The 24,607-nt window shown below is 39.0% G+C and overlaps 1 protein-coding gene and 2 non-coding genes across 25 annotated transcripts in view; 2 read left to right on the top strand and 1 right to left on the bottom strand.

The window, feature by feature from the left end:
- The window catches only part of ABI1 (abl interactor 1), a 118,504-nt gene that overhangs the window by 74,046 nt on the left and 19,851 nt on the right, over positions 1–24,607 (top strand). For 13 of the 23 annotated variants that reach the window (XM_055274947.2, XM_055274941.2, XM_055274939.2 and 10 more), the window contains exons 3-6: positions 13,884–14,060; positions 20,330–20,344; positions 21,073–21,173; positions 22,426–22,566. In XM_055274947.2, the coding sequence (XP_055130922.1) occupies positions 13,884–14,060; positions 20,330–20,344; positions 21,073–21,173; positions 22,426–22,566 (434 nt within the window). The remainder of the gene's footprint in view (positions 1–13,883; positions 14,061–20,329; positions 20,345–21,072; positions 21,174–22,425; positions 22,567–24,607) is intronic. The other 10 variants (XM_055274948.2, XM_063637321.1, XM_055274943.2 and 7 more) reach the window with 2 other exon arrangements.
- On the top strand, positions 255–361 carry LOC129481517 (U6 spliceosomal RNA). Its single transcript, XR_008657482.1, has one exon. It is a non-coding gene; the product is annotated as a U6 spliceosomal RNA (small nuclear RNA).
- On the bottom strand, positions 1,749–1,889 carry LOC129481447 (small nucleolar RNA SNORA57). Its single transcript, XR_008657437.1, has one exon. It is a non-coding gene; the product is annotated as a small nucleolar RNA SNORA57 (small nucleolar RNA).

Below are 24,607 nucleotides of genomic sequence, written 5' to 3'. Positions count from 1 at the left end.
ATGGGGTTTCACCATGTTGCCTAGGCTAGTCTCGAACTCCTGGACTCAAATGATCCATCCTCCTTGGCCTCCCAAAGGGTTGGGATTATAGGTATGAGTCACTGAGCACAGCCAGTATTAGCTCTATATTATGCCTCTTGCATTACCCAAATTCAGAGGCCTTGTTTGCTTTGTATTGGACTAACTATAACTATGTCATTTTTACCAGCTCATTGCAATACAATTTCATTTTATGTGATAAAAATACAACATAAGTGGTCACTTCTGCAGCACGCACACTAAAATTGGAACAATACAGAGAGGATTAGCATGGCCCCTGTGCAAGGATGACATGCAAATTTATGAAGTGTTCCACATTTTTCTGACAAAGGTCTAGTCTAATATCCAGTTTCTATAAGGAACTTAAACTTAAAAGAAAAAAAAAACCCCATTAAAAAGTGGGCAAAGGACTTGAACAGAGAACAGACACTTCTCAGAAGACATACATGCGCGACCAACAATCATATGAAAAAAAATTCAACGTCACTGACCATTAAAGAAATGCAAATAAAAACCACAATGAGATACCATCTCATACCAGTCAGAATGGCTATTATTAAAAAGTCAAAAAAATAACAGATGCTGGCGAGGTTGTGGAGAAAAAGGAACGCTTTTACACTGTTGGTGGGAATGTAAATTAGTTCAACCATTGTGGAAGACAGTGTGGTGAATCCTCAAAGACCTAGAGACAGAAATACCATTTGACCCAGCAGTCCCATTACTAGATGTATACCCAAAAGAATATAAATCGTTCTGTTATAAAGACACATGCACATGTGTGTTCACTGTAGCAGTATTCACAATACCAAAGACGGAATCAATCTAAATGTCCCATTAGTGATAGACTGGATAAAGAAAATGTGGTACATATACACCATGGAATACTATGCAGCCATCAAAAAAGAATGAGATCATATCTTTTGCAGGGACATGGATGGAGCTGGAGGCCATTATCCTTAGCAAAGTAATGCAGGAACAGAAAACCAAATACTGCATGTTCTCACTTATATGTAGGAGCTAAATGATGAGAACATGGACACATAGAGGGGAACAGTGCACACTGGGACCTACTGGAGGGTAAAGGGTGGAAGAGGGAGAGGACCAGGAAAAACCTAATAGATACTAGGCTTAATACCTAGGTGATGAAATAATCTGTACAACAAACACCCATGACACATGTTTACTTATGGAACAAACTAACACATCTTACGTATGTACCCCTGAACTTAAAAGTTAAATAAAAACATAAAATATTACTAAAATACAGAAAATCCCTTTTAAAATGTGAAGATTTCCTTCACATTAAAAATTTTGTGAACCACTGCATAATTTCAAAACTGAAAAGGGGAGTAATTAAACAATTTCTTTTATTGTCATTTGATGTTTAGCCAGGAAACGGAAACACCATCATTTGTTATACGTCTTGAATTTTGTGAGCTTTGAGTTATATAAAGCATATGTAATTCAAATGTGTGTATGTATTCATGCTTTAAAAGGTGATTCCCCCTGTACATGTTCATTTTGTTGGTTACTTCCAAATTTGTTCCATGTATATTCCATTTTGATTTTGTCTCTTCTCCTTCAGGTGCTGATGCATCAAGCATGGTCTTCATTTATTGAGAACTTGTCTTTGGGTTTTTATCTTTTCTTTAGTTAGTGCTTTTGATACCCCTACCTGTAAGATCCACTTTTTTCTTTTTCCTTTTCCCTGGTGTCCTGGTGCTGGAGGATAGAACTGGCAGACGGGAAGCTGCATGGCACCAAAGACATGCCAAGGGGGCCAGAGCTCTTCCCTTTGCCTCTGTACATAACAGGGAGTAGGACTACAAGTTCCTGCCAAGAAAATGAGGATTCACTTTTTTTTTTTTTCAGATGAATTTTAGCATTTGTTTACCTTGGAATCAGTTGAGTTTTCAAACTGCTGGTATCTTTTTTTTTTTTTTTTTTTTCAGACGGAGTCTTGCTCTGTCGCCCAGGCTGGAGTGCAGTGGCGTGATCTCGGTTCACTGAAAGTTCTGCCTCCCGGGTTCATGCCATTCTCCTGCCTCAGCCTCCTGAGTAGCTGGGACTACAGGCGCCCGCCAACCACGCCTAGCTAATTTTTTGTATTTTTAGTAGAGACGGGATTTCACTGTGTTAGCCAGGATGGTCTCAATGTCCTGACCTCGTGATCCGCCCGCCTCGGCCTCCCAAAGTGCTGGGATTACAGGCGTGAGCCACCGCACCTGGCCACAAACTGCTGGTATCTTAATGTTTATTAGACTGGCTTTGAGGAGTTCTTAAAAATTGTATTGCCAGTGGCAAAACTGGAGATTTGAACCTAAATCATATTCATCGTATTTCAAATACATAATGTGATAAATTCATGTTTTCATATTAATATTTTAGAAATGCTTTATCTTTATTGCAGAGTTGTAGATTGGGTAGTTTGATAAATAAGATTCAGATTTATTATTTTTTAGTACTTTTTTTTTTGAGACGGAGTCTCGCTCTGTCGCCCAGGCTGGAGTGCAGTGGCGCAATCTCGGCTCACTGCAAGCTCCGCCTCCCGGGTTCACGCCATTCTCCTGCCTCAGCCTCTCCGAGTAGCTGGGACTACAGGCGCCCGCCACCACGCCCGGCTAATTTTTTGTATTTTTAGTAGAGACGGGGTTTCACCGTGGTCTCAATCTCCTGACCTCGTGATCCGCCCGCCTCGGCCTCCCAAAGTGCTGGGATTATTACAAGCGTGAGCCACCGCGCCCGGCCTCACATTACTTATAAAGACATACCTGAAACTGGGAAGAAAAAGAGGTTCAACTGGGTTTACAGTTCCACATGGCTGGGGAGGCCTAAGAATCATGCTGGGAGGCAAAAGGCACTTCTTACATGACGGCAGCAAGAGAAAATGAGAAGGATGCAAAAGTGGAAACCCCTGATAAAACCATCAGATCTCGTGAACTTATTCACTACCACGAGAACAGTATGAGGGAAACCGACCTCGTGATTAAAATTAGCTCCCACTGGGTCCCCCCCACAACACGTGGGAATTATGGGAGTACAATTCAAGATGAGATTTGGGTGGGGACACAGAGCCAAACCTTATCATAAGCAAAATGAAATTTTAGTTAATTAAGACTTGCATAAAATGTTACATCCGATAAGCAAAAGAGCTAGTATTCAAACATACTTTTCTGATTTCAAGATTGCATGCTTTTTTTTTTTTTTTTTTTTAAACCAGTGGGTCTAAGGATTGTTATAGGGTAATCTCCTGGGCCATCTAGTTCTTCTCAACTGGAGTTACTCTGATTTTGACTCTCATATATTAAGACTAAAAGCTTATTGTTTTTTAATGTCAGACTGCTGCTTTTGCTATGTAAAGTTGAAGAAAAATGTGTGAAAGTAAGGAAATTCAAGCATGAGAAAGAATGAGTCTCGCTGAAAAAGCTAACTCTCGCTTGGTGAACATATGCATGCTGTTGTTATACAAATGTTCCAAACCTGTTCCCTTCTTCCTACCCGCTTTATTTGCTCACCCTGCCATATGGAGGGTTGTGCTTTGCTGGACGTGTTGTGTTTGGACTTTTATGATTCAGAATTGAGAGAATGGAGAGGGAGTAGATCAGAGTAGAATTTTTCAAGTAATTTGAAATCGTGTCCTGAATAATTCTGCAGTGTGTGAGTGAAGTAGGAAGGGTGAAAAAAGGATGATTTTAAGGAGGAGAGTTGTGGATTCCATGATGTTTGAGAAAAACAGGGAAAGAACAAGACATTTTGAATTAATTTTTCCCTTGAGGATTGGGGACCATGTGAGATGCTCTTTTAATAGGGTTTAAACAGGTGAGATGTACACATTTTTCATTTTGTTTTCTCAAGTTTACTTCTTTTGTAAAGATCTCCATGGTTACACCATAGAGAGCAGACTGGAAAAAGGCCAGGTTGGGTACAAGTGGACCAATTAGAAGGCTGTTGCAATAGCCAAGGTGAGAGATGATAGTAGATTGAGTAGGATTAAAGTGTTAGAAACAGATTTCTGGTATTTAAAGGTAAATGTGACAGGATTTAGTAAAATTAAACATGAAGTAAATGCTAGATGTCTGACTTACATAAACTAATAGAGAATTGAAGTAGGAGCACTGAAATAGGATTGAGTAGCCTGTGTGTTTGATTTTGAACATGTTCACTTTAAGGTACCATTGAAATATCTGAGAGAATGTCAGTTTTATACACGAACCTATAGCTTAGAGGAGGATTCTTGAATAGATAAAGAAAAGTTTGTGTGTATATATGGTAATTTAAGCCTGAATTTGGATGAGTTTGCCAAGGGGTTTTAAAGAGGAAAGTGAACCTGGAGACACTGTCTGTAACATGACCTTAGAAAGGAGACAGAGAATGAGTGTTTGGGAGAGGTAGAAACAAACCTAGGTAAATACTGGTCCATTTTTTCCAACTCCCAATGAAATCTCAATATTTTCCCTTCTACGGAGTTAGGGATTCCTCAACTTGATTCTGTGTTGAGCAGAATTGAGCTAAAATTTCTACTAGTGCTGGACCTATTAGAAAAGGAAGGAGTTTAAAAGATGTGTAGAGAGGTGGGGCATGGTGGCTCATGCCTGTAATCCCAGCACTTTAGGAGGCCGAGGCGGGCAAATCACTTGAGGTCAGTCAGGAGTTTGAGACCAGCCTGGCCAACATGGTGAAGCCCCATCTCTACAAAACATACAAAAATAAGCCGGGTGTGGGGGCACATGCCTGTAGTCCCAGCTACTCAGGAGTCATGAGACACGAGAATCGCTTGAACCCGGGAGGCAGAGGGCACAGTGAGCCAAGATCGTATCACTGAACTCCAGCCTGGGCAACAGAGCAAGACCCTGTCAAAAAAAAAAAAAAATGCGTAGAGGCATTCTACAAAAATGGGGCTCTTTACCTTTTGTAACATCAATGAATCAATGATTGTATCAGATAATCCTCAGAATTACTCGGGGATGGGGGAGGTCAGAATATGTGAATTGTTTCACTATAAAAACAGTTCTTTCAAGAACTGTGAAGAGTCAGATTTTGCCCTCCATGCAAGCTAACATCTTTCCTAGATGCTGGTAGAAGACAGAAGACTTCTGGACCAGAGACATAGGACTTTATTACTGATGAGAATAACTGGAGGCAGAGTGTTAGCATTTGTGCCAGTTTCCCAAGCCCACTGCTCCGTAGAGGAAGGTGAAAGGGGCCAAGTCATGGCATGTGGTGATGCGTCTCCTGTAATGCACGGCACTCTGTTACAGGAGAGGGACCACCAGTTTAGGGAACCCAAACTTTGATAATAGGTAGTAAGCCTTGTAAGCCTACCTGACCTTCACCCTGGAGGGAGATGACTTTTTTTTTTTTTTTTTTTTTCAGACAGAGTCTCACTCTGTCGCCCAGGCTGGAGTGCAGTGGCGTGATCTTGGTTCACTGCAACCTCCATCTCCCGGGTTCAAGCGATTCTCATGCCTCAGCACCCCCGCAAGTAGCTGAGACTACAGGCGTGTGCCACCGTGCCCGGCTAATTTTTGTATTTCTAGTAGAGACGGAATTTCACCATGTTGGCCAGGCTGGTCTCGAACTCCTGACCTCAAGTGATCTGCCCTTCTCGGCCTCCCAAAGTGCTGGGATTACAGGCGTGAGCCACCACGCCCAGCTGGAGATGATATCTTTATTGTACTAGACAGCAAACAAACCTGCCTTTTACTCCTGAGGGAGACACTGTTTCTTGATCCCTCAAGACCATTCCTTATATAATACAAACATATGTAACAAGTTGGTATGGAACAAAAGGAATCAGTTCCTCTACTCACAACAGGTACAGAAACACGAAAGACTCAAGTATAATTGCCTTCCAACAGTATTCACCTTTCGTTTCTATACCTTCTTGGCTTCTGGTAAGATTTCCTTCCCACGATTCTGCAACTTCATTGGTCACTCTGATTAATCTTACCGACAGAGGCTGGGACCAGATCCATTCAGTTTTTCTTATAAAACATTTCATTAAAGTTACTGGCAACAGGATAGCAGGATGAGGCCAGACTGCAATATTGACTTCAGTTATGCTCCCCAGGGTCCAAGACCCAGCCAACAGAACAAATGCAATAAACCTTTAGGGTCTACCTAAGAGAGCCAGTGGCTTTCTCTTTGTTTCTGTGCTGACTTTACTCTTGGCCCAAGGCATTAATCTAGTTACTGCAGAATATAGAGCACAGATTTGGCCTTGGTCTACAAAGAGAAGCGTAGGGCTATTCTTTTATCTGTAACAATCCTGGATAGTGATTTTAGACTGTCCTGAATGCCTCTAGGCCCAAGGCGATGTCATTGATTGCTTTACCTAAAGTCGGGAACAAATTTCAAATAAAGTTTTCTAATTGGATGACTCCCATTGTAGTGATTATTCCCTTGGTGTGCAAGTCATCACATTTTCTGAAGGGAGGCAATGCCCGACTTCCAAACAAGAAATACTCCCAAGGACTGTGTGCCTATAAAGAATGTGTTGTTTATATTGTCCTACTTCTCCCTGCCCGCTCCCCCATTCCCCCCACCTCCCCAGTTATGTGGGACCTACTTTTAAGTCAGACGGCCCAGGCTGATAGTTTCTCCCGTGTGGCCTCCCTGATGGCTGGTAAGCCTTAGGGTTCCGAGTTCAGTATGAATACTTCTCTAGTACTGGTTTTTGGAGAGACGGCCTGGAGGCAATCAGTCCAATCTGTCCTGTTTATTATCTGTGCCACCAACTCGATGGTATTCATCTGTCCCTTGAAATGACTGTCCCTTGAAAAGACTCCTGAAGTTATGGACAGGTGTTTCGTGTGGGAGATTCAGGAGCTTGGACCATCCTCTGCTGCTTCCGAGAGACTGTACATTTAAGGAGAATGATGATTGAGTAGTGATCAAAGTTGTGTGGCAGGGTAGGGGCAGACCCAGTAGTCAGTTAAATTTGAGGTTTTGCACGTTTGCAGAGAAATGTCCTTTGTGAGGGATGATTCTAAAAGACAGATCACTAATGTCCCTCCTTTTTTCCTTACTTCCCAACATCTAAGGTGTTTTCCCCACAGGTGCCAGACAGGGTTGTTGTACCCCTTTGACTGCCACAAAATCAGTGTGTCCCGTTCCAGTAACTAGCTTTACCTTTTTTCCAGTCATCTCTGACTCAAACCCAGACCTTTTGTCTGTAAGGGCCAGGTGCAAGAGTGACAAAGGGCCTTTTTATTAAACTTACAGAGACCCTTTTATGTCTCCTACTTTTGTCCACATGAGCCACTCTAGGGGAAGCAGTATACTTAACTAAGTGGTCATTATTATTTAAGACCAAAGAAATCCAGCAAGAAAATCCAGATCGTCAATTCTAGGTGGCTGAACCTGAATTAAGTTTATACCAAAGACCTCCTTTTGGCTGGGTTGCCACCCAGAGAGTAGACCAATCAAGCCAGCCTGGGATTTCCATTAGAGGAAAGAAAGAAGCGTCATGCTTAGGAATGGTCAGAGTGGAATCCCAAGTGGCCAGGAGATGTTCTCTTCCTGGAGACAGCCACATTCAGTGACCAAACTGCTGTACTCCTGTGTAGACCAGGAGGAGGTGACAGAGGTATACTCAGAAATCTTTTGAGTTGATTAAAATTTTTTTTTTAAATTGTGGCAAAATACATATATGATTACCATCTTTTAAGTGTACAGTTCAGTGATGTTAAGTATAGTTACAATGTTGAGCAACCAGTAATCTCTAGGACTCTTTTTATCTTGTAGAAATTAAACCGTATACCCATTAAACAAGTGTCCTTTGAGCTTTCCTCCCCCAGGCAACCACTATCTCCGTTTTCTGTCTTTATGAATTTGACTACTCTAGTACCTTATATAAATGGAATCATACAGTATTTGTCTTTTTGTGACTGGCGTATTTCACTCAATAATGTCCTCAAGGTTCATCCATATTGTAGCATGTGTCAGAAGTTCCTTCATTGTTAAGTCTAAATACTATTCTATTGTATGTATATATCACATTTTGTGCATCCATTGATCTGTCGATGGATTGTTGGGTTACTTTCATCTTTTGGGTGTTGTGAATAAAGCTGCTAGGTGACCCTGCTTTCAATTCTTTTGGGTATATACCTATAATTAGAATTGCTGGGTTATATGCTAATTCTGTTTTTAGTTTTGTGAGGAATCACTATACTATGTTTCACAGTGACTGCAAGTACACAAGGGCTCCAGTTTCTCCACATTCTGATTTTTTTGATAGTAATCATCATTATGGATGTGAGGTTGTGTCACGTTGTGGTTTTGATTTGCATTGCCCTAATGATAAGTGGTATTGAGTGTCTTTTCATGTGCTTATTGGGCATTTGCCTGTCTGTTTTTTTTTTTTTTTTTTGAGACAGAGTCTCACTCTGTTGCCAGGCTGGAGTGCAGTGGGATAATCTCAGCTCACTGCAGCCTCTGACTCCCTGGTTCAAGCCATTCTCCTCCCTCAGCCTCCCGAGTAGCTGGGACAACAGGCACATACCACTATGCCCAGCTAATTTTTGTATTTTTGGTAGAGACGGGGTTTCACCATGTTGGCCAGGATGGTCTCCATCTCCTGACCTCGTGATCCGCCCACCTCGGCCTCCCAAAGTGTTGAGATTACAAGCGTGAGCCACCGTGCCCGGCCTCTATTTGCCTGTCTTCTTTGGAGAAATGTCTAGTCAAGTCTTTTGCCCATTTTTGAGTCGGGTTTTTTTTGTTGTTGTTGAGGTTTTTTGAGTTGATTTTTGATAAGGCTGTTGCAGCACTAAGCGATGTAAGATGCTTGTGGATGGTAGAGTGTCAGATACCTTGACTAACAGCGCATTGTTGAGTGACATTTGTGATAAAAAGCATACCTATTGTCAGATTGCAAATGATGTGGAAAGTAAAAATAGGACACAGATTAGTGTCAAGGACCACAGTAGTGTGGCTGGAGTCAGGTGATTGAACTGGAATAGCAGTACCAGACCCTGGAAAAGTGTCATCAACAGTTAGACACCACTGATAGCCTGAAGAAGGTTTTCAAAGATCTGATGCAACCAATCTGCCAGTAGCATGTGATGTGGTTCCTCTGACCATGAGACAAATGAGTCCTTTTCCAGGACTCACAAGTCTAGGATGAGGTGGCAGCCTCTGCATCAGGAACATAGAGTCTTTTACTTTGTATCCGCTCTGTGATGATAGATGTGTTGCTGTGTCTGGTATGATGATGGATCCAGCAGCAGTGGTAGCAGTCTTAACAGTGCAGCTTGATCAGTAGCTTGATTATAATTGGTCTCATCAGACAATGGACCCTTACTGTAAACATCTATATTAGTGACCCAGATGGTTTGATCAGCAACTACAATTGATCTCCATGGTTTATGGACAGTCTTAAATATGTCATTCTGTAGTTTTCCAAGTGGCTGACTAAATAGCTAGGCAGTTGGTAATAGCCTGATAGTAAAAATATAACAAGGTTTTCAAGGGGAATATTGGCCAGATCTATGAGAATGTCCTTGAGTTTTGCCCATGGAACAAAGCAACCACACCCATTTTCAGTTCTGTATCATGGGCACTGGAGTTTACAGCCCACTAGGCACCACAGGGTCTCAGCTTAGTTGAATCATCAGTGAAACAGGCCCAGGCATTTAGGGAACCTCTGTGAATCAAGGGCCTCACTGTGAGCTAGCAGATTTGGTTTAGGTGGCAGAATGTAAGATCAGACGTTCCCAAAGGGAGAAGCTGCTACTTTTTCATGTAAAGCTGAGATGCCCTAGGGGCCAGACCGGCTGCATTCTTGAATATTACCAGTTCCATGTGATGAGAGAGGCTTGTTGGGCCTTTCCCACCTTATTAGTCATTGCATTTGAGTTGACTCATTCCTAAATGGGAATCTTTTCAAAAGAGGCATACCTAGTAGCTACATCAGGGAGGCATTGAATCCAAACCCAAGAGTCACCTCCAGAAGAGGTTGTTCCTCTTGCCAGAGGGTCTAGTCAGGAAAGTCAGCTGTGCACAGACTTGTACTCAAACAGGTCATAAGGATTGTGGGGCCCCAAGCCTACTAATCCCTTTCTACGTGGGCTCTTCGCGGTGAGCATAATCTCTCTGGAGCTTATGAGCACTCACAGTTCAGGCATGTAAAATATCAATACTACTATACACTCAGCAGTGGAAGCCACAAACAGTAGTACATTGAATGGTCCAAAGAGCCCCACCCAAAAGGTCACAGTAGCTTCCCTTCCCTACTTTGAACCCTACCCAGACCTCAGCAGTTGAAAGCCGGTAACTTATTCTTCCACAGGATAGGTATGAAGGTGCCCTGGGCTCCTGTATCCAACAGAGCCATAAAATGTTGAGTCTGTGCTCTCCCCAAAGTTATGTAGCCTACCCAGGTGTGTGTGGGGTCTTCAGTGTCCTTTGGGAACTTGGAGAACTTGGCCCCACTCCTAATTGTCTTTCTTCGTAAAGCAGCTGAGGTTGAGGGATGAGGGAGGCTGGGAGAGAGTAGCTTTGCAACAGTGAACAAGAGACATTTACTTTCAGTTTTGAGTGGTGCTATAGCTGTGTGCCGATCAGTCCAATAAACCTGCAGTAATTTTGGTCCAACCAAAACCCTGTATTCTGTGCAAGATCATTATTGCTTGAGCCCAGGAGTTCGAGACCAGCCTGCGCAACATCGTGAGACTTCGTCTCTACTAGATATTATATTTCAAAAATTAGCCTGGCATGGTGGGATGCACCTGTTATCCCAGCTGCTCAGGAGGCTGAGGTCAGAGGATTGCTTGAGTGCAAGAATTTGAAGACTGCAGAGAGCCATGATTGTTCCACTGCACTCTAGCCTGGGTGACAGAGTGAGACCTTGTCTTACACACACACAAAAGGTCATCGTTATGGACGGTATCCATTTCTGTTTGGGAACACCTTGATCGAACAACTATAGCTTTGTTGCTTTCTGGTGGGGGAAATGGGTTTTGTACCCTTTGGCTGACTGGCTTGATCTGCACAATGGTATCATTTTTTAGAAGTCTACCTTAATGTAGGCTCTTTGCTGCTCCATTGTTAAGATAATGTCAAGATAAGATCTCTTAAATTCTTGCTCGATTTCAATACTAGGGCTACTGGAGTTTTCTAAGACTGCAGGACTGACAGCAAGAATTATCTGGATTCTTTGTGTTAGTTTCTGATTCTTCAGTGAACCACCTTGATCCGCATTTTAACCCCAGTCTAGTACAGTAGGAGTCTGTAGACTGGTTGGTGTCCAAGGGAGTTTGTCTCAGGGAAATTTCCCTGAGATGTCAAAGGTTTCTTGTAGTGGACAGGTTATACCACCAGAAAATGCTGAGGCCGTTTCCAGTCATCTTGAAAGGATTTAATGTTGACAAGGTAGACTGCAGTAGGAGCTGAGCACTAAGATAGCCGGCAAAATGCCATTCTTCTTTAACAAGCATTACATGCCTGAGCAATATAACTGCATGCGCCTCATCTTCCAAACAAACTAGCCAAAGTTCTAAAGATTTGTTTGGCTCTGCCTACAATGGTTGCACATTTTCTTACTTTCGAACTCAGTGTAGATGCATGTCTCTGTAACTGTTGTCCAAAGGAAACAGAACCTTATGTGCCCCCATCTCCCTCTTCTAGACAAATCTTAGTCTGGAAGATTTCATGAAGCAGACCTGCTGAGGCTGATTGTCAGCTTGATAAGGAAGTCCTCCCATCCGCAGGAGTGTTGACAATAACCAGGGCATCATTCAGGCTGTTGTCTTTGAATCTGCCTACTTCCTGGTACTTATCCTGAAACTTCCTCTTCATTTCAGCCTCATTCACAGGCACTAAAGTGGAGGATCATTCATTGCCTGGTTGACCATACAATTTGGACAACATGTTGGTTAATGATTCTCGTGGACTTTTCTCAATTTCTACTAACTGGTCTTTCCTTCCATTTCTAGAAAGCTTTGTCCCCATCAGCATTCTATTTTCATTACTAAAACTATCGAAAATTGTGACGGTCCTAAGATTTATCCTTGTTATGAGTTAGCCTACCACAATTTCATGGATTCTGTTGGAAGACATGAGACTCCTGGGTCATGAGACAAAGGACATCATTACTCATGGCAATAGTAGTAGCCAGAGTGTTGGCATTTGTGCTAGAAAACAGCCCGTTTCCATAGGGTACTGCAAAGAGCCAGGTGATGCCTGCATACACAGTTGTGTACATTAGAGAAAAAGGACTCTCAACTTAGGGGATCACACCTTTTATAATGGGCAGAAAACCTTTCTCCTGGAGGGTTACATTAACTTTTATTATATTGGACAGTAAGCAAATCTGCCTTTGCTTTCTAAGGAGATGCTGCTATATTTTCTAAGGCTGTTTACTCTATAAACATCCAGAACAAAGGGAGTTAGTGCATCTTCTCACAAGATGTACAGAAATGATAGATACTCATGGAGAGGTGTCTCTATCTATCTTGGTTTGGAATTGGGATAGCATTTTTGATTAGAAGTTCTTTCTCAATTAAAAAGTTCTGATGAAATAAGGTAGAATCATAATAGATTTAATTCAAGCATAACACTGAGCTGTTCTTTTCCCTAGGAGTACCTTTTTTTTTTTCTTTTTCCTACTTCAGTTCATATCCTGGCCTCGTCTCACCTAGACTGCCACAATTGCCCCCTAATTGGTTTCACTCTCTGTAGTCTTGTTCTTTCTATCTTCAATACCTCTGCTAGTGGGATCTTCTTAAAATGCAGAGGTGATCATGTCACTCAATTTAAATTTGTCATCTGTTCCTTATTAAGCCAGATTTTAAGTTGTTGAGCAGTTGTATAATTATCTCTCATGTGCTGGTTACTATCCAGTTTTAAGTTGGCAATTAAATTAAAAAAATATTTTTAAAAAGCCTTGTAGACCAGTCCTACGTAGGCTCTACCAAACAGGTGTCTAGGCTGCTTGCTGACAGTTTATATCTGCTCTTATCCTTTTTCTCTCTTAAACCTTTGTCTGCAGGATGTTATTCTCTCTGCCTTTAATATTTTTCATATCTACCTCTTGACTTCTGTTTATCCTTTGAAACCTACCTACTCTGTAAAGCCATTAAATGAACCCTTTTCAACCTAGTTAGTTGTCTTGTTCTCAGCACCTTTATAATAATTTTGAATGAACTGTGCATATGTCATTATAGCACTTGCCTCATTGTGTTGTAATTACTTTTTTGGGGGTGTGTGTGGTGAGGTTCTGCATCACACTGAATAAATAAAGTGTCAGCTACTCATACCAGGACAACTTTCCCTTTCTACACATACCAAATCTCTCTCTTTTTTTCTTGAGACAAGGTCTCCCTCTGTTGCCCAGGCTGGAGTGCAGTGGCACAATTACAGCTCACTGCAGCCTCGACTTCCCCGGTTGAAACAATCCTCTCACTTCACGTCCCCAGTAGCTGGGACCACAGGCGCATGCCACCATGCCTGGCTGTTTTGTACTTTTTGTAGAGACAGGGTTTTGCCATGTTGCCCAGGCTGGTCTTGAACTCCTGAACTCAAGCAATCCACCTGTCTTGCCCTAAAGTGCTGATATTACAGGCATGAGCCACCATGCCCGGCCCACATACCAAACTGTTAGGAAAGAAAGCTGCTTTCCAGAGAATTGTTTTAGAATCAAATCCATTACATTAGTTGGTGCTTTAAACCACCACTAAATAGTCTCTGCTTTTAGCCTAGTATAATTTAATAGTATTCACTGGAAAATAGACATGTGGTGTACAGTCCTGTGGTCCATCCTAAATATGGTCCAATGTATATGGATAGCAAACATATTATTATGTCAAATAATATTTTCTTGTTTTGTTCAAATTAAAATATAGACTGTGGATATTCATAAAGAGAAAGTGGCTCGAAGAGAGATTGGTATTTTGACAACAAATAAGAATACATCAAGAACTCACAAAATAATAGCACCTGCGAATATGGAGCGCCCTGTAAGGTATATTCGGAAACCTATCGATTACACAGTTCTGGATGATGTGGGCCATGGTGTCAAGGTAAGCATTTTATATTACGTTAACAAACTAATTTGCATATCCAGTAAATGTTTTGGATAGGAAATACTGTGATAAAGATGATTTTAATTAATAGATTCTCTTTAGCAGCTAGCATTATAATTTTCACACAATATTTAATATGCATTTTACTAAGATTGGGGTGCAATTTTATCAGTTCAATAGGCTATATTAAAAAGATATTAAAATTTGAAATGGTTATTAAGCTACAAATCCTAGACAAATATTACCCATTTGTGTTGTGAATTCCATGTCTTTCTTTCACAACTGAACATTTAAAAATAAAAATCTACATGCGTTTCAAAATTACTTTAGAAAATAATTTATAAATACTTTTATCCTTTCATTTCTAAATATATATATATTTGTATACCTGTGTTAGTATATATAATGCCAGCAACTTATTAAAAACTGAAAATTGTACGTAATCTTAACGCTCCCCACTCTCCCCCCCAAAAAAACCCCCTAACAGATTTTCAGGAGAGATATGATGTGTTGCCTGTGTTCATTTCTAAGCATGGAAAATTAGCTGATCTTGAAGGATACCTGTAGTGTGTCAGCTTTTTGGTATTTATGGGTCATTTTGCAAGCATTTGGAATGACCTAAATTCTTTCGCTGTCTTTGCTCAGGATAAACTATTCCTTTGAAATTTGGTAGTTCCTTTCCAAGAGGACTATTTGATTTGGATTCTGGTCTTTAGAATATTTTGTAAGTTTTTAAGGAGTCAGCTAGAATCTTGAAGCTTGTCCTAGCTGATTGATCTGACTGGTGCTGTTGCTAGATGTGTTACATTCTGTGTTTTCTGGGGTTCCCGGTCGAGAGAGGAGTATAGCTGACAGCATTGACCTTTATTCTACTCCTCTCTGAGACTATTGGAATCTCCTCTTCACTTTTTATGTCTGGAAATTGTATGTAAAATTGGAACACATTGCAAATGCAAAGGAGACTGCTTGTTTGTTTCTTGGGTTTTTATCCCGGGATGTGGCTAGGATTGTAGAAGAGCTGAAATTCAGTTTTAATTCAAGGTGCTTTAAACTAGACTGATCTCTGGGGTTGGAGTTTTGAGAATCTGGGGAAAATGTCTTTTGTGTTACTATCCACCTTGGGATTTAAAGAAAAAGGATATATTTATGTATGCATGTATGTATACATATATACCTGTATACGTGCGCGCGCGCACACACACACACACAGACTCACTTCTCCCCATTTTGCCTCACCTTGATTATTCGTCCTCCCAAAGCAATACACATTTATTAAAAATTTTTTCTGTCATTGTCTTAGTAGTGAATACCTCCATTACCTTATCCCTCAACGAGTAATTGTGTTTAACAGTTCAAAACATAGTACTTAGCTGAGTAAAAGATGAATCCAAATTTTGCGAGGAAGTTTTGGGTGAGAAAATTTAACTATTTCATCATATATGTGTAAGTGGGAGGTGTAAACAGCATAATATATGCTGAAAGTATATGAATGTGAATTTTGGAAATCTGCTTTCTAGCCATAATATGGATACATTAGACACAAGGGTAGGGGGTTTGTTTTTTTTTTTAGATTTTTTTATTGTGGTGAGATACACATAACATAAAATGACTAACTCTTTTTAGGTGTATAGTTATGTGACATTAAGTACATTCACATTGTTGTGCAGGCTATTTTAAAATATATTTTTGGCGAGGGATGAAGGTGCATGGTCTGTGAGAAGAATATATTTTAGAAGCTGATTATTTGGCATATTTGTCTATAGTTTGTTTCTGTGACTGAAAAATACACACATACACACAATTACTTTTCCCCAGTAGTCTTAATGCTGCGTTATTTTCTTAGTTTTGTGTTCTCTCTAAAGGATCATTGTTGGCTTAAATATTTCCAGAGCATTGTAGAGGTGTGTGAAGGTAGAAATTTTGGTAGTAGTTAATGAACACATGCCAGGCCAAAATTATTAGAAGGAAAAGTTTATTTTAAAATTAGTGTTTTGAGGATAGTGAGACACTGCTTACAGCTTTCGAATTATTTTTGTATCTTTCGCCCACTTTTCTATTTAGAAATTTCTTTTCTTACTGACTTGTAAGAGTCCTTTGTTTTCTGTTTGAAGAGAGTAGCCCCTCATATATTGGCAAATATTTACTCAGATCGCTGTTTGGCTTTTGACTTTGATGTTTTTTGGTATTTAAGAAATATACATACAGAATTTTTAAAATTATATCTAAATATATTAATATTTTTCTTATCGCTACTTGGCTTTATGCTTACGATTACCATACTCCAAGATTAATATTCCATTGCATTTTCTTATTTTGTGATGTAAATTTTAGTGTTTTGGTATTTGTATTTAAATATACCTGGGTTTTATTTAAATAGTATTTATTGTGTTAATGCATTTTATGCTATGAAATAAACGGTACATGTTAGTTTAATAGGAATTTAAAAATATGTAAAATATCCCAAAGTAAATCTGGTTTGATTTTTGGGAATAATAATAAGATATGTATAAGAGAATCCCAGCAAAGAGAAACTACTGGAACCTATTCATAAAGGAGAATGAAAAGAAGATGATCTTTGTAAGTGTGCACAAGGTTTGAGAGGAAGCTAGAATAGAGAAGGCTTGAATACTTAGCAAAGAAATTTACATTTATTTTGATGAACACTAGTAATAATTAACAGCCTGGATCATAATTTACAAAGGACTTTTCATATGTAGTTGGCTCTTTGTATCTCTAGGTTTGCATCTGTGGATTCAGCCAACTTTGGATAAAAAAATTCTAGAAAGAAAAAGTAAAAAATACAAGGACAATACAAGAATAAAAAATAATACAAATAAATACAATATAACTACAATTTACACAGCATTTACTTTGTATTAGGTATTATAAGTAATTTAGAGATGATGTAAAGTATACTGGAGGGTAGTGTTGGTTATATGCAAATACTACACCAGTTTATATGAAGGATTTGAGCATCCTTGGATTTTGGTATCCATGGGGGTCCTGGAATCAAGCCTCCTTGATACCAAGGGATGACTGGATTACTGTGTTTTTGTGTGCTTGTTTTTAAGCTTCAAAAGATTATGTGATCTAGGAGTTGTTAGATTTTATTATTGGTCTTAAAAGATAAACTTAGATACGTTACTTTTTTTGGAGTTTGAGTTTACAGTGATTCATGAATCGGGCAGCTTCAGACCACAGGAGACATGAAGCAGGGGGAAGTTCAAGAAAGCAAGACAAGCAAAATATTTGATTGGTTAGAAGTTAATTGTGGTTTCAGGCCGGGCGCGGTGGCTCACGCTTGTAATCCCAGCACTTTGGGAGGCCGAGGCAGGCGGATCACGAGGTCAGGACATCGAGACCACGGTGAAACCCCGTCTCTACTAAAAATACAAAAAATTAGCCAGGCGTGGTGGCGGGCGCCGGTAGTCCCAGCTACTCGGAGAGGCTGAGGCAGAAGAATGGCGTGAACCCGGGAGGCGGAGCTTGCAGTGAGCCGAGATTGCGCCACTGCACTCCAGCCTGGGCGGCAGAGCGAGACTCCGTCTCAAAAAAAAAAAAAAAAAAAAAAAGAAGTTAATTGTGGTTTCTGATTAGTAAAGTTCCTAGTTAGAGGTTAGTTGGAGGTTTCCGATTAAGTTTCTCTCAGTTGTGTTTTGGTTTGCCTAAGTAGGAACCCAGAATGCTGCAGCCGTCTCAGCCTAATGGTCTCAGCCTAATGGCTTTCTGATTAATTTTTTTTAAACAGTGTAGAAACTAAAGCTTTATAATATTTACATAGGAATGATTTTTTAAAAAATTTTAATTTTATAAAGCAGAGGAGTGAGTTAAGAATCATTTCAAAGAAAGAATTGGCCTTGGCTGGGTGCAGTGGCTCATGTCTGTAATCTTGGCACTTTGGTAGGCTCAGGTGGGGGGATCACTTGAGGCCAGGAGTTCGAGACCAGCCTGGCCAACATGGCAAAACCCCATCTCCTAAAAATATAAAATTTAGCCAAGCGTGGCGGCACACAGTTTTAATCCCAGCTACTTGGGAGGCTGAGGCAGGAGAATCGCTTGAACCTGGGAGGCGGAGGTTGCAGTGAGCCAAGATTGCGCCACTGCACTCCATCCTGGGCAACAGAGCCAGAAAAAAAAAAAAAAAAAGAATTAGCATTAGACATTTAGTGCCTATGACATACAAAACTATGATGTACTTAGAAGATAGGGAGGAATCAAAGGGAATTTCAAATAGATTCCAGGCAAATGGTAAAATTACTCATCCATAAAGGTAAATGTTAAGGAAACAAAGTGAGTTTTTTTTTTTTTAAAGAGACAGAGTCTCACTGAAGTGCAATAGCTCAATCACAGCTCACAACCTTCTAGGCTCAAGTGATCCTCCCTCGTCAGCCATCCAAGTAGCTGGGACTGCAGGTGTGTGCCACTATGCCTGGCTAATTTTTAATTTTTTTTCAAGAGAAGGGGTTTTGCCGTGTTGCCCAGGCTGGTCTCAAACTCTTGGGCTCAAGCAGTCCACCTGCCTTGGCCTCCCGAAGTGCTGGGAGTTATAGGCGTGAGCCACCATGCCTAGCCTGAAATGAGATCTTAAGGAAATAAAAAAGTTTCATTTTGGATATGTTTTGGGGATATTTAAATAAAACATTTTATAGATTTCTAACAAAAATATTAGTATTTTGAGGTGTAAGATGTAGAGGTTATTTCCTACTAACACTTGCCAACATTGACACATCTGTATGTATAATAACACTTAATAGAGGAGGCTGAACTTCATAAGAGGTTAAAGCTTACACCATTGCATAGTAGCACAGAGTTCAAGTAGAATTTTCATTCCCAATCTAATTCTTCTTTTATTCTTTCCATTTGGGACCAACTTATACTTGAATGCTAATTTTTTTGTTTCTTATCCACTTGAAATGACAAATGAAGATATGTGGGCATATTTAGAATATTTTCTTGGTTATTTTAGGATAGTATTTAGTGTATTATGTATATACATTATAAGATATACATTGGTATGTAAGTATATACGATACATGTATAGTATATATCATAATACAGATACCGAAGTATACATTAGTATATTTTATCTTCAAGGATCCTAATAATGTTACTCAAATTTTATTCTCTAGATGTGAAATGTCATGGTTAGGTAGGGTACCAGATGTTATTTCCAGATAGAAGTAAGCAGTATCATTTTAAACAAACATTGAAGTGTACCAAATTTCTGGCACAGTTTCTATAAATGAGAATGTATCCAAGAGACACCAGATCTCTCCTTTGGATGATTTCCTTTGATACTGCCTTGTGGCCACCTGAAAAATGGTAGTTACTTGTTGAGAATGTCAGATGTTATTTAAAAAAAAAAAAAGCTTGAAGCCCCTAAATCTATAAAAAATTAGACTCTAAAACCTGAAGATTTTTTTTAGTGACATTGTACAAGTAGTGATGCTTTAAGACTACACATTGTTTCATGTTGTGTAGGCGAGTCAGCTTTAATAGAAGTAGCCTTTAGGATCAAAACAACTTTTCTTCAACTTTGAATTTTGACTTAACTGGCTCAGATGAAAACTTAGAACTAAAGCTATTTAGAACTTCCTATTAGTGTTGGCCTGCTCAGGATTGGGGTTCAGAAGCTAGGAATGAGAGAGTTTTCCAGACCCTGTTTGTTTATTTCTTAGTTAGAATCTGGCTAAGCTATCACTGTGCATGATGAGTTTGTTTTTAAACATTGAGATACTAGGTCCTTTTTTCATTTTTGAAAGCAATCTGTGGTTTTGAATTTTAATGTTTGCATTTTATCACTTTTTAAACTATACTACCATTGAAGTAATGAATACTCATACTTGGACGTTCATTATCCAGTAAAGTGTTAGGTCTCGTGCACCGATATGTTAAAATAGCTTCACTTCTAAAGTGTTATGGTGTTTGTATTTAAATGAGCGTATTTTTTAAATCATCTGTTATTCGGTTGGATTAGTTCCATAGGACAAAATACTGACTTAAAAAATCATTGAGCCTGCATGAGATTGGAATAATTAAGTGGTGGTTTCCTTATGAATATAATTCTTTTGAAAAATACATGAAACACATGAGTATTTCCCCAGTACATATGGATATCTTTTTCTTTACAAAGTATTTGAAACATGGCTGGAAAAAAGCTTATTAACATGAATTGAATAACTGTAAATGTAAACCTGTCCTATCAGATATAACTTACCTAGCATTAATGTCTACTTTTTCCCCCCCCTTTTTTTGCCAACGTAAAGTGGCTAAAAGCCAAGGTAAGAGCCATTACTTATCATTTGATCCACAGTATTTCCTCTTTATTGATAGAGGCCGCAGAGCCACTAAAATTTGAAAACTGTTCTTATGTCTGTCTGCTTTTCCCTGTAGGATTTATGTAGATTAAATATACTCAAGTTCAGTTCAAATAAGCAACATTTAGCTTGGCTGTGTTAATATATCAAAGATATATTGACATCTATGTTTATATAGGAACATTAATTTTGCTAACATTTATTGCTTTGCTCATTTTTCGATAGTTGCCTTGCTTTCATTGACTTACAATTAGGAGGTTTCCCAGACATCATATGTGACTTTGTTACTGAATTGTTAGGATGAAGATGATTTTTCAGATGGGTATTTGAGCAAATTGACAAATAAGATCTGTAGTTTATGTTCATGCACACATTTCAAAAATTTTAGGAAACCCGGTGTTTGAATGCAGATAAGTTTGATCTCAGTGAACATGTTTAACAATAAAATAAGATATTAAATCCAGTCATCTCACCTGTATTTGGCTACAATGTGATATGAATGGCATAAAATAATAGGAAAACCAAGTGCAAGTGGTTCCTTGACTTTTTAAACTGTGGTACCAAAGTCTTTATTCAAACTGTCTGGGAATCCTTAATTCACATTCTGATATTAAAAAAAAATAATACATGGTGTTAAAACACCAGGAGAACAATTTGATACAAAAATAAAAGCATTTCTTTCTACATTTTAGCATGGAAATAACCAGCCTGCAAGAACTGGCACACTGTCGAGAACAAATCCTCCTACTCAGAAACCGCCAAGTCCTCCCATGTCAGGCCGGGGAACACTGGGGTAAGAATTCAACTGCATTTTGCAAAAGAATTCATATGCTAAAGGAAAAGATGTTTCTGTGACTTAAGTTTAAGTGTATGGGATCCATGCCACAGTATCCTCTCTGTGACGCTACCTTTTACAAATTCATTTTAATTCCTATTTTCCTGAACAGAATCCCAAATGAATCTGCCAGCTTTGTAATATTCTCTATAATCTGTACCAGGAAAGTTTTTATATATGTATAAATGGCATTATTTATTTTTTGTCATCTAATTTCTAAAAAATATAAATCTGACTTGTTTGTTTTAAATGGAATGATTAGAGTATTCCAAATGGTGCCTTTGCATGTGTTTACAGTATCTGTATTGTAGAACTTTGACTAGTGGTCTACTTTTGTGTAGTATGGCTTAGTCCACAGCTCTTCTGTTTCCCCTATTGGTGTCTGAGACTTAGGGACTCTTTACTTTAGGAAAGTATGCACTTTACTTGTAACTATGCTTCTGCTGGTAATCTCAGGCCTCTTCATACTAGACTAGCTCCATGGGAAGGCCAGTTGGGCAAGTAGAAAAGAAAACAGTGGCTTCTTCCTTCCTAGTTCTCAGTGTACTAAATATAGTGAATACTTGCCAAAGCATTACATTTCTTTAAGGTTGTTTTTCTTAACACTGGAAATATTATATTGAATTTCTTATTTTTTGGTGGAGGGCTTGTTCAACAATCAGTCTTCTTTTAAGAAGGTCTTAGTTTTCACTTTTATTCATTAAACCCTCTGCCCCTGAAAAAAAAAATGAAGTTATTAAACAGAATAGTCGAAATCATTTATTGAGAAATTAATGATTAGAATGTACGTCTCCATTTATTGCCATATTGAGGTGGGAATAAATTGCAGCTTCCTATGTAAATAAATTTAGCTTCCTGTTTAAAGAACAGTGGCTTGTGGGTGACTGGACTGAGAATAATGTACATTTTAAAGTTTGCTATTACTGAGCATTTAAAAAATTATAACCATAGTTTTTAGAAATAAGGTTAGGACTTTAAATTACCCTTATCCTATGTTTTTCCTAGGAAAAGGTAACACATTTTAGTTTTCATGTTAAAGTAACAAAATTCATATATCCCAGTGAAGAATATTTTTTAAAATTGCAAACTTTTTCATATATATTTTTAAATCCTGGTATACATGGTCACAAAGGGAGACTCACATATTTTTGGGAAAAATACAGTTTTATCTTTTTTATTCATTATTCCTTTCTCCACTATGCTTCTTTAGACGGAATACTCCTTATAAAACCCTGGAACCTGTTAAACCCCCAACAGTTCCTAATGACTATATGACCAGTCCTGCTAGGCTTGGAAGTCAGCATAGTCCAGGCAGGACAGCATCTTTAAATCAGAGACCAAGGACACACAGGTAAGCCTTTAGGTTGAGTATCTGAACATCTCTAAAGTGGGTGTAACTGACTGGTGACAAACTCCTATGGAGGTGCTGAGTAAAGGTGAGGTGCCACTCTAATGCTAATATAAAATGTAAAAGTTGGGGGAATAATATTATATATGTCCCTGTAAGTTTGTGTTATAACTTCTTTTTTTTTTTAACTTTTTAAAACATCTATTTGTACTATTAATGGATTGTTTGTATTTCCTCCTTTTGATAGAGGTACAGACTGTATCAGACTCTACGGGTTAAGACTAAAGAATTTTTTTCTTTTTTTTTTTTGTGATGGAGTTTTGCTCTTGTTGCCCAGGCTGGAGTGCAGTGGTGCGATCTCAGTTTACTGCAACCTCTGCCTCCCAGGTTCAAGCGATTCTCCTGCCTCAGCCTTCCAAGTAGCTTGGATTACAGGCCTGAGCCACCACGCCTGGCTAATTTTGAGTTGAGACGGGGTTTCTGCATGTTGGTCAGGCTGGTTTCGAACTCCCAACCTCAGGTGATCCTCCTGCCTCGGCCTCCCAAAGTGCTGGGATTACAGGTGTGAGCCACTGCGCCCGGCCTTAAGAATGTTTTAAAATGCTCTTTTAAAAAAATTCAAGGCAAACCACTCAAATAGTTTTGGAGAAAAGATTAAATATCATAGGAATTATACAACGTGATTTAAACTTTCAGAGATTGAAGGAAAGAAGATTAAGCTTAAATCTGAGGGAGACTTTTTTTAAGAGAATCAGTATACTAGAATATGTTATAATAATAATAATATTATTATTATTATTATTATCTTTTTGGAGATGGAGTCTAGCTCTGTCACCCAGGCTGGAGTGCAGTGACGCGATCTTGGCTCACTGCAACTTCTACCACCCAGGCTTAAGCAATTCTCCTGCCTCAGCCTCCAGAGTAGCTGGGATTACAGGTGCACACCACCACGCCTGGCTAATTTTTGTATTTTAGTAGAGATGAGGTTTCACCATATTGCCCAGGCTGGTCTGTAACTCCTGACCTCAGGTGATCCACCCACCTCGGCTTCCCAAAGTGTTGGGATTACAGGCGTGATCCCAGCCTTGTATTTATTATTTTTAAATGTCCTTGTATTTATTATTTTTAAATGTCCTAAAAATCAATTACCCGGTGGGTTTTTAAAAATTTAGTTACAGAGCATAACAAGCATTCAGAAAAGTATCCACTTTATTAAGTATACAGCTTGATGAATGGACACACACTCATATAACCATCACCCAGATCAGAAAATGGAACATTACCAGCAACCCAGAAACCCCTCATGCTCCTTCCCAGTTACCGCCTTGACTTTCTTCCCCCAAAATATAGCCACTTCAATTTTTGAGTGCTTTATAAAACCAGATAAATTTATTATATAACCAAATTTGTTTTATTCTTCAGTTTTCTCTCAATAACGTGGGCAGGGAACCTCTCTTTTGCCTTCACTCTTAGGTTGGTAAATGAGAGATAACTTATCAAAATGATTTATGGGAATTCCACTAAATAGGGTATATCAAGATGCGAGATGCTAGGTAAGTGGTATTTATTACTATTGCTGCTGTTAGTAAACAAATTGTTAAGTTGGTATCTGCAGTTACTGTATCAGATCAAGTTCTTTGAGGAACAAAATTGTTCTCTTTGTTGTTATTGAACTCTTGGATCAAAGTATAGTTTTTCTCTATAGTGGAAGCATAGTTTAATCATATTCAACAAGCAGTTATTAAGTGTTGTTTCATTAGATATTAGGCATTTGTCAATAAGGCATAGTTCTTTTTTCAAGAGCTCATTCTGTTAGAACAGGGATCAGCAAACTTTTTCTATAAAGGGCCAGATTGTCAATATTTTAGGATTCGTGGGCCATATGGTTTCTGATGCAATTACTCAGATCTGTCATTGTAGCACAAAAGCAGCCATTGACAATATGTAAATGAATGTGGCTGTGTTCCAGTAAAACTTCATTTATAGCACTGACATTCTAATTTCATATAATTTTAATGTGTTACAAAATATTATTCCTTTTTTG

This window comes from Symphalangus syndactylus, chromosome 4 (assembly GCF_028878055.3).
Source record: "Symphalangus syndactylus isolate Jambi chromosome 4, NHGRI_mSymSyn1-v2.1_pri, whole genome shotgun sequence".
Classification (NCBI taxonomy): Eukaryota; Metazoa; Chordata; class Mammalia; order Primates; family Hylobatidae; genus Symphalangus; species Symphalangus syndactylus.
Note: the sequence above shows the minus strand (reverse complement) of the source record. Positions and strands in the feature narration are given on the sequence as shown.